This window comes from Triticum urartu, unplaced genomic scaffold, assembly GCF_003073215.2.
Source record: "Triticum urartu cultivar G1812 unplaced genomic scaffold, Tu2.1 TuUngrouped_contig_5324, whole genome shotgun sequence".
Lineage (NCBI taxonomy): Eukaryota > Viridiplantae > Streptophyta > Magnoliopsida > Poales > Poaceae > Triticum > Triticum urartu.
In genome coordinates, this window is record NW_024115992.1 from 841 (window position 1) to 20638 (window position 19798).

A 19798-nucleotide genomic window follows, 5' to 3' on the forward strand; every position below is an offset into this window, starting at 1 on the left:
GAGCTAACTTAAGAGTGTTTAGTTCTTTCGTTAGACGCTCAATCTCCTTCTTATCATTGTCATTCATTTTACCTTGATTAGCATGATTAATAGCAAGTTCATCATAGTTTTCATAACTAGAGTTGTCAACAAGTAAATCATCATCACCTAACAAATCATCTTCATCACTATTGAAATCAACATACTCGGGGTGTGATACCTTTGGGCCTTTAGCCATGAAGCATCTTCCAATCCCTTCATTTGGTGAGTCAAATATGTCGTAGGAGTTGGTTTACACAAGTGCTAGACCGGCAACACCTTCATCTTGAGTATATTCAGAGTCGGAGTGATAAATTCTCTCGGAGTGATCGTCGGAGTCGGATACCCATTCACCAACATGAGCTTGATGTCTTCGTCTTGTGTAGCTCTTTGATGACTTGTCCTTGCTTCCCGAATCCTTGCTTCTCTGTGGTGTTCTTCGTTCATAACGTTCATCTCTACTCCTTCTCTCTCTTGGTGGTGATTCTTCTCTTCTAATTCTTCTTTTAGGAGAATCTTCTCTTCTTTTGTAGGGAGCCATACACTCATTGGAATAGTGTCCGGGTCTTCCACAATTGTAGCAATTGCGCTCACGACTGGAAGATATTTTGTCATTGTAGGACCTTGACTTGGAACTTCTTTCCTTGCTTCTACTCTTGTAAAACTTGTTGAAATTCTTCACCATTAGGCTCAATTCTTCGTTGAAGGTTTGTTTATCACTTGATGATGTGGGAGTATAACATGAGGCTTTGTAAGCACCACTTGACTTGTTGTGAAGCTCTTCCTTATCCTTGAGTGACATCTCATGAGCAACAATTCTTCCAATCACCTCCGTTGGCTTGAGATCTTTGTAATTGGGCATCATTTGGATCAATGTGCACACGGTATCATATTTTCCATCCAAGGCTCTTAGGATCTTCTTCATGATGAATCTATCGGAAATCTCTTCACTTCCTAAGCCAGCGATCTCATTTATGATGAGAGCAAGCCTAGAGTACATTTCAATGACACCTTCACCATCCTTCATTTTAAATTTGTCAAGTTGACTTTGAAGCACACCCAATTTGGATTCCATGACGAAGTCGGTACCCTCATGCATATCAATCAAAGTATCCCAAATTTCCTTTGCATTCTCAAGACGGCTGATTTTGTTGAATTCTTCGGGGCACACAATAGCCCAAACGGTGGGGTCCAAGAATATGCATTTTCATCTTATGCTTCCAACTAGCAAAATTAGTACCATCAAAGTAAGAACCTCTATGGTGGTAATTTCCCTCATTAGACGCCATACTCTCCTAGGTTGTGAAACCAAGGCTATGATCACCAAAAGCTATGGAAATCAAAGCAAATGGAGACCAAAGCTCTGATACCACTTGTAGGATGGAAAGTATGTCTAGAGGGGGGTGATTAGACTACTTGACCAAATAAAAATCTAACCTTTTCCCAATATTAAGTCTTCGCAGATTTTAGCAACTTAGCACAAGTCAAGTAATCAACCTACACATGCAATTCCCAGTCAAAAAAAACCTACACATGCAATTCTAAGAGTATAGCAGTGGAATGTAAAACAATTGCATATGAAGGTAAAGGGAGGAGTTTGGAGGGAGCAAACACAATGTAAACACAAAGATTTTTGGCGTGGTTCCAATAGGTGGTGCTATCATACATCCACGTTGATGGACACTTCAACCCACGAAGGGTAACGGTTGCACGAGTCCACGGAGGGCTCCACCCACGAAGGGTCCACGAAGAAGCACCCTTGTCCATCCCACCATGGCCATCGCCCATGAAGGACTTGCCTCACTAGGGCAGATATTCACGAAGTAGGAGATCTCCTTGCCCATACAAACTCCTTGGTTCAACTCCACAATCTTGACGGAGGCTCCCAAGTGACAGCTAACCAATCTAGGAGACACCACTTTCCAAAAGGTAATAGATGGTGTGTTGATGATGAACTCCTTTCTCTTGTGCTTCAAATGATAGTCTCCCCAACACTCAGCTCTCTCTCATAGGATAGTATTTGGTAGAAAGATGATTTGAGTGGAAGGTAACTTGGGAAAGGCTAGAGATCAAGATTTATGTGGTTGGAATGGAATATCTTGACCTCAACACAAGTGTAGGTGGTTCTCTCTCAGAAAATGTGTGTTGGAAGTGTAGGCATATTCTAATGGCTCTCTCTTTCAATGAAGAGTGGGTGGAGGGGTATATATAGCCTCCACACAAAATCTAACTGTTACACACAAATCACCAAACTCGGTGGGACCGAATCATGAAACTCGGTCAGACCGATTTGGTTCATAATGTGACCGTTAGGCATTTCGGTGGGACCGACATGTCAACTCGGTGGGACCGATTCCATTAGGGTTAGGGCATAACATAATCTCGGTGAGACCGATTACACAAACTCGGTGGGACCGATTTTGGTAATAGACAAACTGAGAGTTGGTCAGGCAAACTCGGTGGGACCGATTTGCTCATCTCGGTTAGACCGAAACGCTACAAAAGCGAAACAAAGACTTTGCATTGCAATCTCGGTGGGACCGATCGCTCATGTCGGTTAGACCGAAACGTTAGGAAGGGAAACAGAGAGTTTGCAATTCCATCTCGGTGAGACCGAGATCCCTATCGGTGAGACCGAAGTGACTAGGGTTTCAGGCAGTGGCTATGTCAAGTGAACTCGGTGGCGCCGGATAGAAGATTTCGGTGGGGCCGAGTTTGACTTTTTGTTTGGGACATATGTGGATATGAGAAAGTAGTTGAGGGTTTTTGGAGCATATCACTAAGCATTTTGAGCAAGTAACTCATTAAGCAACACCTCACCCCCTTTTAATAGTATTGGCTTTTCCTATGGACTCAATGTGATCTTGGATCACTAAAAGTAAAATGTAGAGTCTTGTGCTTTGAGCTTGAGCCAATCTTTTGTCCTTAGCATTTTGAGGGGTCCACTTTCTAATCCATGCCATGCCAATCATTGAGCTTTCCTGAAATATTTATCTTCAAATAGCATTAGCTCAATGAGCTATATGTTGTTAGGAATTACCAAAACCACCCAGGGATAGTTGCACTTTCAGTATCATTATGCCGTTGGATCAATTGTTACCTTAGTTGCGATCTTCATCGCATTTGTTGTGATGAGGGTAAGTTTTCTCTAGTGTTTTGCTTAACAAATGCATACTTGGCTTATTTTCCTCCTAAATGGCATAATTACCTAAGTTAGATAAAAATGAGCTATACTTACGTATGTTGGCTCAAAAATGGCATCATCACCTAGGTTACCACAAAAATGACCTATACTTACCTTATTTTTCTCCAAATTGACATAATAAGCTTAGTTGACCTATACTTTACCTAGGGTAGCTAAAAATGACCTATACTTAGCATTTTTTTCTCCTAAATGACTTAATATGGTTAGTTAGCTAAAAATGGCATAACTACCTAGGATAGCTCAATAATGATATATACTTAGCTTACCTAGTTCATTTATGACATAATTAGCTTACTTAGGTCAAAAATGGCATAACTACCTAGGTTAGCTCAAAAATGACCCATACTTAGCTTCTTCAGTTCATTTATGACATACTTAGCATACTTAGGTCAAAAATGGCATAACTACCTAGGTTAGCTCAAAAATGACCCATACTTAGCTTCTTCAGTTCATTTATGACATACTTAGCATACTTAGGTCAAAAATGGCATGATAATCTTCGTTACCTCCTAAATGACATAGACTTAGCTTATTTTCCACGAAAATGACATAATAACCTTACTAAGCTCCAAAATGACCTATTTACCTAGCTTAGCTCTAAAATGACCTACACTTAGCATTTTTACCTAGCTTAGCTAAAAAATGGCATTTTTACCTACCTTAGTTAGAAGAATAAGAAGATAAAGAAGAGGAGGGGAGAAAAAGAAAGAGAAGAAAAATTCTTATTCTTCTTCTAGCTAGTCTTCTTCTTCTAGTATTCTTCTTCTTCTAACTTTCTTCTTTCCCAATTTGCAGATTTGCTTTCGATGAGGAAGCTTGCGTTGATAGAGTCTACTCTTCTCCTTGCGCTCCCTTTTTGTTTTGATTTTGTAGGATGAACAATGTGAAACTTGCTACCTATATATGTATGTATGGATGAAACCATTGTATGCTTGTTGTTGGATATGTTGGCTAGCTATATATGTTGCATATGGAGTTTTGAGTTGGTATGTATATGTGTTGGATGATCATATCCATATGGTAGGGATATGATTTGGTATGTACATGTGTTGTTATGCTTGCTGAAAGTATTTTCAAATGTGTGTGTATATATATGTGAAATTGAATGAATATAAGAAAAAACAGAAAAAAAAAACAGGGGCTGTACAGGCTCTTTGCCGTATGCTGGTAGACGGCAAAGAGCTTTGCCATCAGCGAGTAGACGGCAAAGCTGCCACGTGGCAGCTACCTGTGAAACCTGGTGTGCACTGGGCTAGCCTATTTGGCAGCTTTGTCGTCTACTAGCAGACGATAAAGACCTTGGCATCTTTGCCGTATGCCAGCAGACGGCATAGCTTGCCATGTGGCGGCTACCTGGGGGGCATCTAGGCTGGCATATTTGTGCACTTTGTCGTCCGCTGGCAGATGACAAAGATGCAAAGGTCTTTGTCGTCTACCAGCAGACGGCAAAGCACGTCGTTAACCCCTTAACGGCCCTAAGCTGCCACGTGTGTCGTCCAGGTCCTTTGTCGTCTGCTGGCGGACGGCAAAGCCCTTTGCATCTTTGCTGTCTGCCAGCAGACGGCAAAGTGCCCTTTGTCATAGCTTGTTCAGCCGGACGTGTTGCCGTTTGCTGGCTAATGGCAAAGGCCTTTGCCGTCCGCCAGGCATGCCTTTGCCGTCAGCCATGGCAGACGGCAAAGTGCCTGATTCATGTAGTGTATGTCTCCATATAAAATGGTTTATGGAAAAACATGTCATTTGCCTCTTGAGTTAGAACATAAAGCATATTGGGCAATTAAAGAACTCAATTATGATTTTAAGCTTGCTGGAGAAAAGAGGTTATTTGATATCAGTTCGTTAGATGAATGGAGAACCCAAGTTTATGAAAATGCCAAGTTGTTTAAAGAAAAGGTTAAAATATGGCATGACAAAAGAATCCAAATGCGAGAATTCAAAGTGGGTGAGTATGTTCTATTGTACAATTCTCGTTTTAGATTTTTTGCAGGAAAACTTCTCTCTAAATGGGAAGGACCATACATCATTGAGGAAGTTTATTGTTCTGGAGCTATTAAGATCAATAATGCCGAAGGCACTAATCCGAAGGTGGTCAATGGGCAAAGAATTAAGCATTATATCTCAGGTACACCTATTAATGTTGAAACTAACATTATTCAAACTGTGACGCCGAAGGAATACATAAAAGAGACCTTCCAGAACACTCCAGAACCCTAAAAAGGAAGAGGTACGTGATACGGTAAGTAAACCGACTCCAAAAATTCCATAAAAATATTTTTTGTAAGTTTTGGAATATTAGAAAAAATACAAAAATAAGAATCACTGGAGTGGGCCACCCAGGTGCCCACTAGGCACCAGGGCACGCCTGCCCTCCCTGGCGCACCCTGGTGGGTAGTGGGCCCCTCGTGGGCCTTCCCCACTCCTTTTCCTCTAGTTTACGTGTTTTGCAAGATAAAATTTCGTTATATATACTCCCGGACGTTTTGACCACCGCATCGCGGAAATATCCTCTGTTCTTGTTTCGTGCTATTTCCCTGGCAGATCTGAAAGTATGTCATCTCAAGATTCAGATGGGGAGAGCTTGGTATCACACTATGTCACCAAGGATCTATGGGGATATAGACCCCTATGGATGGTCCACAGAGGAGGAGCAAGATGCCAACTTGAAGGAAACAGAAGACGCGGGCTCGGATGAAGACAATGTTCCTCTACCTCAACCAGGAGATATGCATGTGGATTTCAAGAAGTCAAGCCTTCCAAACACAGTAAACAAATCTAAGGTCCAATTTATCCTGTCCCGTTTTCTGCAGGAAAGCAAGGAGGCATTATGTAAAAAGGTATTGAAGCTTGAGCAGGAAGTCGATGATTTGAGGGAGGAAAATTTCATCCTGAAACGTAAGCTGGACAAGCTCACCACACCACCACCACCATCACCAAAAAGGAAAACTTGAGTACATGGGTATGGACACTCCCCTTGGCTTGTGCCAAGCTTAGGGAGGTACCCCGGTATCGTATCATTGTCACTTTTATTATCTTTACCAATTTTTAGCTCGATCCTTAGTTATTTCATGATTTAGTTGAATAAAAGTTTGGTATGATCTATTTTCCAGTGCTAGTTTCTTGATCTATCTATGTAATCGAGTGAGAGTTATATAATAAAGATTAGTTTGAGTTTTTTGCTTCTTTACTTTTATGTTTCAATCATAACAATGAAAATAATTAAAAAGATCATATGCTAATCTTATGGAAAGTAATGACATTACATAAGGAAAAGTATAAGTGGTAAAATTTGTTGAAAGTTGACAAACATAACATTGGTCAATGGTGGAATTCATAAAAAAATAATAAGGGAAGAGAAGATTCACATGCAAATATACTATCTTTGACATCTTTTATGATTGTGAGCCCCCATTAAGTATTTTATGCCAAATTGTTGACGTTGGACAAGGAAGACAACGTAATGATTTATGTTTGTTCATATTCACATAGAAGTTATATTGTCATGGATCCTCTAACATGTGATGCTTGCCCAGTATCTTTGCTAGCCAAAAATCCGCACCAAGTAGAGATACTACTTGTGCATCCAAAACCCTTAAACCCAGTATCATGTTACAAAAGTCCACTATATCTACCTATGGATTGAATAAGATCCTTCAAGTAAGTTGTCATCGGTGCATAAGGCAATAAAAATTGCTTCTAAATATGTATGATATTTTATTGTAAGGGAAAATAAGCATTGTACTAACTTGTGATGGCAAAGAAATAAAAGTGACAGACTACATAATAAAGGTTGCTATCATAAGGGGCAATTTAACATGACATTCTTTTGCATTAAGAACTTGTGCATCCAAAAATAAAAAGTGCATGACAACCCCTGCTTCCCTCTGTGGAGGGCATATCCTTTACTTTTATGTATTTACTTTTTGTGCAAGAGTCAATAGTGCTTTCCTCTATTGATTTTTATTTTTCTCTTTTGCAAGCATCACATGGTGGGGAAAGATCTAGGCATATATATCCAGTTGGGCCAAAATTATAGGACCCTATCTTTCTATGTGTCTGGCTGAAACTTTTTGCTCCATATATATGTTATGAGTGTTAGAAATCATAGAAGACTAAATTATGGTTGAGTATGTGGACTTGCTAAACAAGAGCTCTGACACGAGACTCTTCCTGAAAAGATGATGAATTGCAATTGCATATTTGACGGTTGTGATGAATTATTCCTTATACTTTGATGTTGTGATGAATTATTACTTGTTCATGAGAATTTCTATGATAAAGTTTATTGTTGTTATAATAATGATCATGATGCTACCATGTCCGTATTTTGTTTTTTATTAACACCTCTCTCTCTCTCTATAAGCATGTGGACATGATTATCTATATCGGCTTTCGCTTGAGGACAAGCGAGGTCTAAGCTTGAGGGAGTTGATACGTCCATTTTGCATCATGTTTTCCTGCTATTATTATAGTGTTTCTAATCATTGTAACACCTTGTGGAGCAATTCTAATGCCTTTTCTCTCTTAATATGCAAGATTTACATGGAGAGGGAGATTACCAATAGCTAGAATTCTGGACGTGAAAAAGCTATGTCAGAGATACCTATTTTGCACATCTCCAAATGAGCTGAAATTTCACGGGAATTATTTTGGAATAGATAAGAACTATTGGAGAAAAGAAATACCAGAGGGGGCCACCCAGGTACCGACTAGGCACCAGGTCGTGCCTACCCCCCTAGCACACCCTGGTGGGTAGTGGGGCCCCTGGCCAGCCTCTGATGCCCATCTTCTGGTATATAAGCCCATTTTCCCTAGAAAAAATGAGGAGAGGACTTTCGGGATGGAACGCCGCCGTCTCGAGGCGGAACTTGGGCAGGAGCACCTTTGCTCTCTGGCGGAGCGATTTCGCCAGGGATACTTCCCTCCGGGGGGGGGGGAGAAATTGAAGCCATCGTCATCACCAACAACCCTCTCATCGTGGGAGGATCAATCTTCATCAACATCTTCACCGGGACCATCTCATCTCAAATCCTAGTTCATCTCTTGTGTTCAATCTTTGTATCAAAACCTCAGATTGGTACCTGTGTGTGACTAGTAGTGTTGATTACATCTTGTAGTTGATGCTAGTTGGTTTATTTGGTGGAATATTATATGTTCATATCCATTATGCTATTTAATATCCCTCTGATCTTGAACATGAATATTATTTTCGACTAGTTGCTTTTGTTCTTGAGGACATGGGAGAAGTCTTGTCATAAGTAATCATGTGAATTTGGTATTCGTTTGATTTTTTGCGGGAAACTGTCGATCTATTCATCTTCAATCATGGCGGTACAACAAACTCCAGAATAATAAAAATTACATCCAGATTCATAGACCACCTAACGACAACAAGCACTGCAGCGAGCCGAAGGCGCGCCACTGTCATCGCCCCTCCCTCGCCGGAGTCGGGCACAACTTGTTTTAGTAGACAATCGGGAAGTCGTCGTGCTAAGGTCCCATAGGACCAACACCCTAGACACCGATGAAGAGAAGTTTAGGTCGGAAGGATCCAACCTGAAGACACATGAACAAAGACGAACAAAGACCGGATCCGACCGAATCCACCAAAGACAACCACCAACCAAATCCCGCGAGATCCATCGAAAACACACCTCCACACGCCCTCCGACGATGCTAGACACACCATTGGGACGGGGGCTGGGCGGGGAGAACCTTATTCCATCTTCAAGAAGCCTCCGTCGTCTCGTCTTCTTGAGCAGGACACAAACCCTAACAAAACTTGAAGAAGCACACGGAAACGGAGCCCTCCCGCCGGCTACATGACACTTCACCATCTTTGATATTTTGATGATGTGTATGTTGTGATTCCCTTAGTGGTGTTATGTGAACGTCGACTACATGATACTTCACCATCTTTGGGCCTAAGAGAATGCATTGTGGAGTAGTTATTAGATGATGGGTTGCTAGAGTGATAGAAGCCTAAACCCTAGTTTATGCGTTGTTCCGTAAGGGGCTGATTTGGATCCATATGTTTAATGCTATGGTTAGATTTTATCTTAATTTTTTCCCGTAGTTGCGGATGCTTGCGAGAGGGGTTAATCATAAGTCGGAGGCTTGTTCAAGTAAGAACAACACCCAAGCACCGGTCCACCCACATATCAAATTATCAAAGGAGTGCACGCGAATAAAACAAACATGATGAAAGTGACTAGATGAAATTCCTATATTTCCTTGAGAACGTTTTACTTATTATAAGAGACCGTTCCGACCCGTCCTTTGCTACAAAAAGGATTGGGCTACCTTGCTGCACCTATTGTTACTATTGTTACTTGTTACAAATTATCTTGCTACCAACCTATCTGTTACCGATAATTTCAGTGCTTGCAGAAAATACCTTGTTGAAAACCGCTTGTCATTTCCTTCCGCTCCTCGTTGGGTTCGACACTCTTACTTATCGAAAGGACTATGATTGATCCCTTATAATTGTGGGTCATCAATGGAAGACGGGAAGATTTGTTGAACCAACTTTCAAGACCGATAGCCGAAGATGAAAACAGTTCGGAAGAACCGATGAGCGTCCCCAACTTGAGGACCGGTTCAGGAGGATACTAACGGTGTCTTTGACTAGGGGTATTCACCACGTCGTCTCCCGACCAGGTGGATCGGGCCGAGGACCCCCATGACGGTTCACTAACGGGCCACTTCGGACAACACATGACATATACGAGAAAGATTCCACAAAGACTTGGTGATCAATACAAGGACTCCTTTCCACTGACGTATCTGACTAGGACTCTTATTATCCTAGGCCTCTGGTACATTATATAATCGAGGTTAGGCTAGTCAATAGATTACTATTATGGCATCCAAACACCCATTCATCATATCTCTAGGGTCTATCTCACAACTCACGATTTCGTGGTAGATCAACTACGTACTTTGACACTTATATAATATAAGCAAGAGCAGGACGTAGAATTTTACCTCCATAGAAAGGACCCGAACCTGGGTAACTTTGTGCATGTTCTCTCTTGTTACCCATTGATTTGATCTAACAACTCAAGCCCCCTACTCGAGATCTGTCGATTTTGACACTGACACATGGACTTGGGGCCAGTTCTTTTCGGCGATTCTCCCAGAATCGCACCCCTCTCCAGCTTCTCCCAGAATCGCCATTCCATATTTTTTTATAATTCTACCTAGTTAAGGTCTAATTAGCTAAGATTGTAAAAAACATATGGAGTGGTGATTCTGGGAGAAGCTGGGGAGGGGGGCGATTCTGGTAGAATCACCCAAAAGAACTGGCCCGGTGTAATCTCCTCTTACTTCTACAGATCTGCATCCTATCTAGAACATCCATTCTCGTGACAAGTAATCTAGGACGGAGGGAGTATTACTGTTGTTACATCTCGTTCCTCCGTCTGTGAATACTTGTTGAAGAAAATAGATATATTTAGACATATTTTTAGTTTTAGATACATTATTTTTTATTTTTTTATTTACTTCTCCAACAAGTATTTTCAAACAGAAAGAGTAGTTCGGAATTTACATTGGCGTCCCTTCCCAGTTCCCACCTCCCTCGGACTGGGTCAATTTACAACCCACATTATCTATGTAGCATGAAAGATCACTAAAGAATTTCAAAAAAGAAGAAACATTATTACCTGTCATTCAGACATTAAGTAGGTTCTTGTCAGGCTGCGCTGTGAAGAATACAAGAGCTGCTGACAGGCTAAAACGGAAATTCTCGTGACAGGAACGTGACGCCTGAACATTTTGTATTCCATTCCTGTCAGCGGCGACACCACCAACACCAGCCCACCGGAAAAGGAAAACAAATTCCATCTCACGCTGCATCTTATCACCTTCCTTGCCCCTCCGCAACCGCAAGGGCCGCCCTCCTCCGTCCCGCGCCGCTTCCAAAACTCCAAATCGGAATCTCCTCCCCCCCTCCCAGCGACAGCCCGGCACACGCGCACCCGGCCGTGATCCGCCACCTTCAGCTGCGCGCGCCAGCCGTCATGCAAGGTACAATAAAATCCTGTCCGAGAATTTGCTTCCTTTCTCGATGCAGCTGGTTTCTTGGCCTGTGCATTCTTCTCCGTTCTTCCCAGCCCTCTGCCGAGGTCGGGTTTCTCGAGGTGGGCTGCTGACTGCTGGTATCATGGTCGATCTTGGGATGGGGTTCTTGTTGCCGAATTGGGAGCTGTTGGGGGTGGAGTGGAGATTTTAGATTTGAGAGCCAGGAATGGTTTCTGTGTAGTGGTCGTATCATTATATGCCCTGTCATCATGGGGCATTTCTCGTTTATTGGCGATGGATTTGCGCGAATCTAACTTGGAATGTGCTCCATGGGTGGATCATACGAAGCAGTACAGGTGGCTGCTTATTTTATTCAATTATTATCTTAAAAGAATTCACCTGCAGCTTATTTTATCAGAAAAAATACTCCCTCCATTCCAAAATATAGCGCGCCCGCGCTTTCCGAGGTCGAACTTTGACCATAAATTGAATGGACGAGACCGACTGCGGCGGGAGAAAAAGTTACATAATTAAAAACTTCTTTCGAATACGAATTCACTGATATAACTTTTGCTTCCGCCGCAATCGGTCTTGGTAGTTAAATTTACGGTCAAAGTTGAAGCACGGGGATAGAGGAAGCACTACATTGTGGAATGGAGGGAGTATGTGTTACCAGGACGTTTTTTAATTCGTACTCCCTCCGGTCCTTTTTACTTTGCATATAAGAATTGTCTAAAGTCAAACTTCGCAAAGTTTGGCCATATTTATATGAAAAAATATCAACATCTACCATGTTAAAGTTATACAGTATGAAACTTTAAGTCATGACGCATCTGCTGGTATTAATTTCACGTTGTGAATGTTGGTGTTTTTTTCTATAAAGTTGGTCAAACTTTACGAGGCTTGATTTCAGATAAATCTTATATGCGAACTAAAAAGGACCGGAGGGAGTATCATCTTGTGTCTTACATTTTGAAAAGATTTTTCGTAGTATTCATTGTGATAATTATTGCTGGTGGTTGAATAAAGTGCCATAGCTTATCAGCCATGGGGGTTGGGCTACTTCTGCTGCCGTGGAGGTATAATTGGGGTTATGCAGTTGTCGTTTGTGACTTCTGATGTCTGTCGTACAATGATTGGGTTTCTTATATGGAGGGCTCAAAATGAGCTAATGATAAGTTGGAGTTGGGAAACTATATATTTCCTTGTTGGTGATACATGGCACTTATATCCAACTGTCTTTCGTTCTTGCTATTTTCATTCTGTTTCATCTCCACTGCTATTGTCTGCATCTGTTATGTGGTAATTTGGGTAGTTGCGCTCTTGATCTTTTGGGCTTATCATGCTGATGCACAGTCTTTCTGTTGCTATTTGAGCTTGTTGTTGGTTGATTTTGCTCTTCTGTTTGGTGATGATTCTTGCCATCTTGACTTTCTTCAGGAACTTTTTAGCTTCCTATGGAACTGTAATCGAAGCTTGAGATTTGATGCACTGGAATGTTGTTAACAAGGTTCAGAGCTACTTGAACTGTGGTATCCATTCTACATCACAGGTATATGTTTTGCTGTGAACAGATGTGTCTGTCGGTGTAAGTGTCATTCAGAATGACCTGATTAATTTCCAGTACTTAACTGTTCTATTATATTTCCATTTTGATGATATGCAGATTTCTTTCCTTGCCAAGATGGGAGTTTACCTCAGTACTCCAAAGACCGATAAGCTATCCGAAGACGGGGAAAATGATAAACTCAAATTTGGTCTTTCATCTATGCAAGGATGGCGTGCAAGCATGGAAGATGCTGTGAGTTTTCCACTTCAAGGCTATTCTAATTGTTTGATATCACTTAACAACACTGAACATTGAGTTTTGTTTCTAGAACACATACCTTGATGCGTGTTGTTGTGTGTTAGAAGAAAAACGTCAATATAAGGCTTATAAAGTACAAACAACCATTGGTGGGAACGGACAAACGAAAACAAAGACAAAATAAAGAGGAAACTAAAACAACACTGAGCTCATGAAAGTGGTTTTTCTACTCCCACGGACATTGCACCCATGATCGAAAACATAGCAAATAAAATAAATAAAATTCTGAAACTTTGTGGCTTCGATCATGACCAAATATTTTAGGTGCTTGCAAAAATTGGTGGCCAAATGAAATCCAAGGAGCTCTGTAAAAGAAAAACAAAATTTGTGCTCAAACACATGTCCACTGTTTCAGCGCAATTTGTATTTCATTTGATGTTATTTGGCCACCAAACTTTGCAACCACCTAAAACATTTGTTCATAATCGAAGCCACGAGATTTCAGATTTTTTTGGTAGTTGTTTTGATTTTACTGTTCATCATGGGGTGCAATCATTGTTGAGGAAATCGTTAACTGGTAGCTGCTCGGTTGGCTAGCGAGTAGGGGATTAATAGGCTAATCGGCAAGTTAATCGGCCATTTAATCAATTAATCGGACGATTTATCAGTTTATCGGCTACTCGGTGACCCTATGAGTAGGGATTAATCGGCAAGTTAACTGGTTAATCGGATGAATTCTTGAACAGGGGGTGCAATGAACTTGGGTGTAGCTACTACTTTTCCTTGAGCTCATTTCTTAATAGAAACCTTGTTGTCATGACCCAACTTTCTTATCATGATCGTACTTACTACCTGAAAAATAATGCTGATACTTTGAAGCTGGTGGGGCCGCACATTCTAGTTTTGACTTTGACTAGTGCTTCGATGCTCTCCCAGCTAGTGTAAAGCCAGCACTGTAGAACACATTAAACTAAATGCTTGATTCACAACCACCCCTTCCTGTGACATAGTGTTGCTACACGATTTGTCCAATTTAGTTCCTGAGAGCTGTACAAAACATTAAACTGAATGTCTGATTCGCAACCACTAACTGCTCCTCCAGTTACTTTACGTGGCTTCGGGATTTGTCCAATCTAGGTCCCTAGAGAGCATAAAAGCTCTATTATTTATCTTCCACGGCAACTTGGTGTGGACTTTGTGGGCACATGAAACATTTCATGTGTAAATTATTTTCACCATAAAAGAGACGCCCATTCCCAATATCCAAAATTGTTCATTTAATGAATTGACAAAGAATAGGTATGCTATTGTTTCATTTTTTGGTCACAGGTTCAGGCTTTCAGTTTAATAACCATCATTATCGGATGCATAAGCTCTTGTTTATCAGTCTTGCTAGATTCTAACGAATCAATGTTACGTGGCTTCAGGATTGATGCTTTTAATAACAATCATTATCGGATGCGTAAGTTCTTGTTTATCAATCTTTCCAGATTCTAACGAATCAATGTTGCAGTGATAGTAGTGATGCCTTTGATATGTGATGTTGCTTTAGCACAGTGATCTGAGTATCTGACCTATTTTCTGTTGCACAATAAAGCATAGTTGATCTCTTCCAAATGCTGCAATTTTGTTGATATATAAACTAAACATGTTTCTGAAATATTGCAAAAGAAAAACATATTTCTGAAATCTTTCTCTCATGTACTGTTTAATGTCCTGTATAATTTTTCAGCATTCAGCATTGCTAGATCTTGACAATGAGACAGCATTCTTTGGTGTTTTTGATGGCCATGGAGGTACTTGCAAAGATTGGCGCTTTTCTTGTTTGTACCTTAAAACTAAGTCTTTCAAATGTTGTGCACCCTGATATTTCTTTATTTTCTAGGAAGGGTGGTTGCCAAATTCTGTGCAAAATATCTACACTCTCAAGTTCTCAAAAGTGAAGCATATTCTTCTGGTGATCTAGGAACTGCTGTTCATAAAGCTTTCTTTAGGTATATGGGTCATTGGATCACCACATGAAACAATATATGGATTTGGCATTTGTTTTGACATTACTGATAGCATCAACATGATAAAGACTGATTTTGTTTTATTACTTCAGAATGGATGAAATGATGCGAGGACAGAGAGGTTGGAGAGAACTATCTGCACTAGGAGATAAGATGAACAAGTTCAGTGGCATGATAGAAGGGTTGATTTGGTCTCCGAGAGGCAGTGATTCGAAGAATGCAGAAGATGACTGGGCTCTAGAGGAGGTATATGTGCAATGGGAGTACAACCCTACTTTATATTGTAAAATAAGGAAACACATAATATGATACTGTTGATGTGTGGACCTTATTTGTGTTTGATTCTAAAAAAGAGTTTCATAAGCTTTGGCAGGTGCAACAATTTCAAAACCTTAATGTTATAAAAAGTAAACTTGTGCAATTTGGACTATTACTCAAACTTAATTTTTTGAAAAAATGTAAGACTTACTGCTATGTTGTCAAAATGGTGTTTACGCTGCACAGTAATATAAATGTGACAGTACAGTTCTGTGCTTAGTCATTGAATATAGCATTTTATGGATATTCTGAGCATCTCGAAGTACCATCAATTGTTGCCTCTATTGTTTTAAAAAGATACCGATGTCCACCACATGTAACCTTTCAGCTAGAATTCTTGGTGCCTGTTTTTCTTTACCATGCTTTGCCTCAAGAAGTGGCTTTACTGCTTTAGAGACGATCCTTTGTTAGTTATAGCTATCCCAACTGAAAGGGAAGAGTATTCAGACATCCCTGCTTTGGTTACTTGTATCTGGGGTTTCTTCTGTGTACGTCTTGCTCTCATGTTTTGTTTAGGTTGTATCGCGTAGTGATATCCACACTTTGGTGATGTTCAGCAACATATTTGCTACAAGATAATAGCCAGAGGATATTGACAAATTGCATGTAAATTCAACGCATTGGCGGGGTGATCACATATAGATGTGGTGGTTCATACATAGTTGTGTGGTTTATTTGTTTGTGTAATGTTTGCTTAGCTTTTGCGCTGCATTGCAGTACTACCAACCTGCAAGCTAAGAACGAAAAATAATGGCTATTTTTATAATTTTCATTGTCCAGAAGATGCAGTTACTATGTCCCATTTTTATGTATGCCTAATTTTGTATTTGGGCCACTAAGCCATCTCACACTGATAATCTTTGAACAGGGACCCCACTCTGACTTTGATGGGCCAACATGTGGAAGTACAGCATGCGTAGCACTAGTAAGGAATAACCAACTTGTCGTGGCAAATGCTGGTGATTCCCGGTGTGTTATTTCTAGGGCTGGCCAGGTATGTATTCTCGTTCCTGCTATTAGTCACATAATTAGTCATAAAGATATGTCTGACAGTCAGACTGTCTGTTCTGTGTCACATCCATGACAGGCATACAATTTGTCCAGAGACCACAAGCCAGAGCTTGTAGCTGAGAGAGAAAGAATACTAAAAGCAGGCGGGTTCATACGCATGGGGCGGATAAATGGAAGTTTGAACTTAGCGAGAGCGATTGGTGTGCATTTTTTTCTTCCCTTTTATTGGTATGTTCTGCCTTGTTGGTGTCTTACCTATATGAGTGCCTTTGTGTAGGAGATATGGAATTTAAGCAGAACAAATTCTTGCCTCCTGAGAAGCAAATAGTGACTTCAAATCCTGACATCAATGTTGTAAGCCCTCTGAATGCTGGCACCACCTTAAATTTCCGCACTTAATCATGATCTGCAATGATCCTTATGCTACATTCTAAGATAATGCAATCTCGTTTTTAGGTGGAACTTTGCAATGAGGATGACTTTCTTGTTTTAGCATGTGATGGCATTTGGTAAGGCTCTCCACCTGCAGTGTGCATAGCCACACTTTCCCTCATTGCTCTCTCCTTTCGTGTGCAGCTGAAGTGCATAACTTAGTAGCAGCTAGGTGCTATGCTTCATCTGACCTATTGCACTCAAGTCCTAACAGAAGCAACAAATTTATTTAACGAACAGGGACTGTATGTCAAGCCAGCAGTTGGTGGATTTCATCCATGAGCATATAAACACGGTGAGTGCCAAGTTGTTTTCCTATCTGAACAATGTACTTTGGAGGAGATTACGTTTTACGTTTGTCAAATACTCCCTCTGTAAACTAGCAAGACTAGTGATCTAAAAAGTCTTATATTAGTCTACAGAGGGAGTACTTGTTATGTTTAACAACGACACAAAAATGCAGGAGAGCAGCCTTTCTGCAGTGTGTGAAAGAGTGCTCGACAGATGCCTGGCTCCATCAACAATGGGCGGAGACGGATGCGACAACATGACCATGATCTTGGTGCAGTTCAAAAAACCAGTCAGTGACAAGAAAAAGGCTGACGTGGGGGAGCAATCTGCGAAAGGCAAGGAAGAGTCTTGAGGTTCACTGAGTATTACGCGTTAATGCAAAGGCTCCACTGGTGCTGAGGTCTACGGCTCTTGACACGGGCTAGGATGCAAAGTTGCCGATGTGAAATTGTGTGCACTCTGTGGCTGGGGTATCGACTGTATATCAGTCAATTGCTGTGGTTGGCGTGCATTCTGCCTGCGAACCCAGGATAAATCACATTGTTTGGCGCAACATCGAAATCCTGGCACTCAACTTCTGTGAGCCGCTCTGTTCGTCATTGTACAATCCATGTTTCGGATCATCCACGCCATAATTTGGGATGTTTTGTTATGCTATAGTTTGTGTGTATGCTGTAAACGTGGCTGGGGTGTTCCTTTGTTTTTTGGTTGTATATTCCATGCCTCTGCGGCTGTAGCTGTTCTTCTGATCTTGTAATGTATCAAATCTGAATCCAGTGTGTTTCTGTTCTTGTTTTTTCTCTTAATATTTCAAGATAGGCCAGAATCAGTTCGGATATGCAAGTATTCAAGAAATTGTTTAACGGTTTATGCATGCAATAGTTCATATGAACTTAACCCTAAAAAAACTGCCATGATTGTCAAACTTTCAGTTAGAAGTTTTCTTTTTCGAAACGGAGGCAAAGATTGCCTCATCTATTAATTAAGTAGAAGAGAATTGCCCAGTTAACTACGGAAAACTAGGCGAAAACCGGAACAAGAGCCAAACCCACCCCAAAGACTAACACACAGGGCAAAGCCCACCCACGAACAACATCGATGACAACCACGTCGCCCACACGACACGAGGCCCATACCCTCGAAGCTGCAAATATCCCGAGGCCGCCGCCTCGACATCCACTGCTCCGTTGCGCCCTGCGCCCTCAACCGACACCGCCTTCCGGGGCCGCCGCCCCGACATACCATCCAACCGCCCCCGCTGGGACGCGTCGACCGAGCCGACAACCTTGCCACCCACGCAGCTCAAGGTCCTCAGCCAAGCCATGTCGACAAACAGCCCTACCTCCTGGGGCCACCGCCGCACTGCTGCCCGAGGCCGCCGCCTCGACATCCACTGCTCCGTTGCGCCCTGCGCCCTCAACCGACACCGCCTTCCGGGGCCGCCGCCCCGACATACCATCCAACCGCCCCCGCTGGGACGCGTCGACCGAGCCGACAACCTTGCCACCCACGCAGCTCAAGGTCCTCAGCCAAGCCATGTCGACAAACAGCCCTACCTCCTGGGGCCACCGCCGCACTGCTGCCCGAGGCCGCCGCCTCGACATCCACTGCTCCGTTGCGCCCTGCGCCCTCAACCGACACCGCCTTCCGGGGCCGCCGCCCCGACATACCATCCAACCGCCCCCGCTGGGACGCGTCGACCGAGCCGACAACCTTGCCACCCACGCAGCTCAAGGTCCTCAGCCAAGCCATGTCGACAAACAGCCCTACCTCCTGGGGCCACCGCCGCACTGCTGCCCGAGGCCGCCGCCTCGACATCCACTGCTCCGTTGCGCCCTGCGCCCTCAACCGACACCGCCTTCCGGGGCCGCCGCCCCGACATACCATCCAACCGCCCCCGCTGGGACGCGTCGACCGAGCCGACAACCTTGCCACCCACGCAGCTCAAGGTCCTCAGCCAAGCCATGTCGACAAACAGCCCTACCTCCTGGGGCCACCGCCGCACTGCTGCCCGAGGCCGCCGCCTCGACATCCACTGCTCCGTTGCGCCCTGCGCCCTCAACCGACACCGCCTTCCGGGGCCGCCGCCCCGACATACCATCCAACCGCCCCCGCTGGGACGCGTCGACCGAGCCGACAACCTTGCCACCCACGCAGCTCAAGGTCCTCAGCCAAGCCATGTCGACAAACAGCCCTACCTCCTGGGGCCACCGCCGCACTGCTGCCCGAGGCCGCCGCCTCAGCTCTCAACTGAAGATCCCGGAGCCGCCGCCCCGGCATACACTGCCCATGAAAACGAAAGAGCCCGCACAACAACCAAAGGCTGACCCTCCAAAGCGACGCCTCCAAGGTTACGACGTAAAACGCCGCCGCCGCCCACTCCAGAATACTGAAGTTTAGGTTCTCACCCGGAGAACCCAAGCACATGGAAGGAGAGGAGGAACTCTACGACGACGCCTCCAAGAAGGTCACGACACCCGCAGGCGCCGATGTCGTCAAAAGCTTTCGCCCAAGTCCCTCATCTCCTAACAGTGAGCCTGCAGATCTGGGCACCATGGATACCCAGACCACCGAAACCAAGCCTGCTGTGAAGAGCACCTCCCGTCGTCAGCCGCCAAAGCCCTCCCGCGACGACCCCCTGCAACACCTCCTGCGACAGAGAGACGACGCGTTTGCTAGGGT

At 43.0% G+C, this 19798-nt stretch overlaps 1 protein-coding gene across 2 annotated transcripts; it reads left to right on the top strand.

The window, feature by feature from the left end:
• The first annotated feature begins 11029 nt into the window (after nucleotides 1–11029).
• LOC125529080 (probable protein phosphatase 2C 11) lies at nucleotides 11030–17907 on the top strand. Of its 2 annotated transcripts, none has more exons than XM_048693494.1 (12): nucleotides 11030–11251; nucleotides 12686–12797; nucleotides 12912–13046; nucleotides 14785–14848; nucleotides 14938–15046; nucleotides 15157–15310; nucleotides 16251–16376; nucleotides 16470–16593; nucleotides 16671–16747; nucleotides 16850–16902; nucleotides 17066–17120; nucleotides 17289–17907. In XM_048693494.1, the coding sequence occupies exons 2-12, from the start codon at nucleotides 12732–12734 to the stop codon at nucleotides 17466–17468; spliced, it is 1143 nt and encodes a 380-aa protein (XP_048549451.1). In that variant the 5' UTR covers nucleotides 11030–11251; nucleotides 12686–12731; the 3' UTR covers nucleotides 17469–17907. The 2 variants fall into 2 exon arrangements, with proteins under 2 accessions (XP_048549451.1, XP_048549452.1); XM_048693495.1 differs by having other exon boundaries at nucleotides 11033–11251; nucleotides 12686–12777.
• Nucleotides 17908–19798: the final 1891 nt, after the last annotated feature.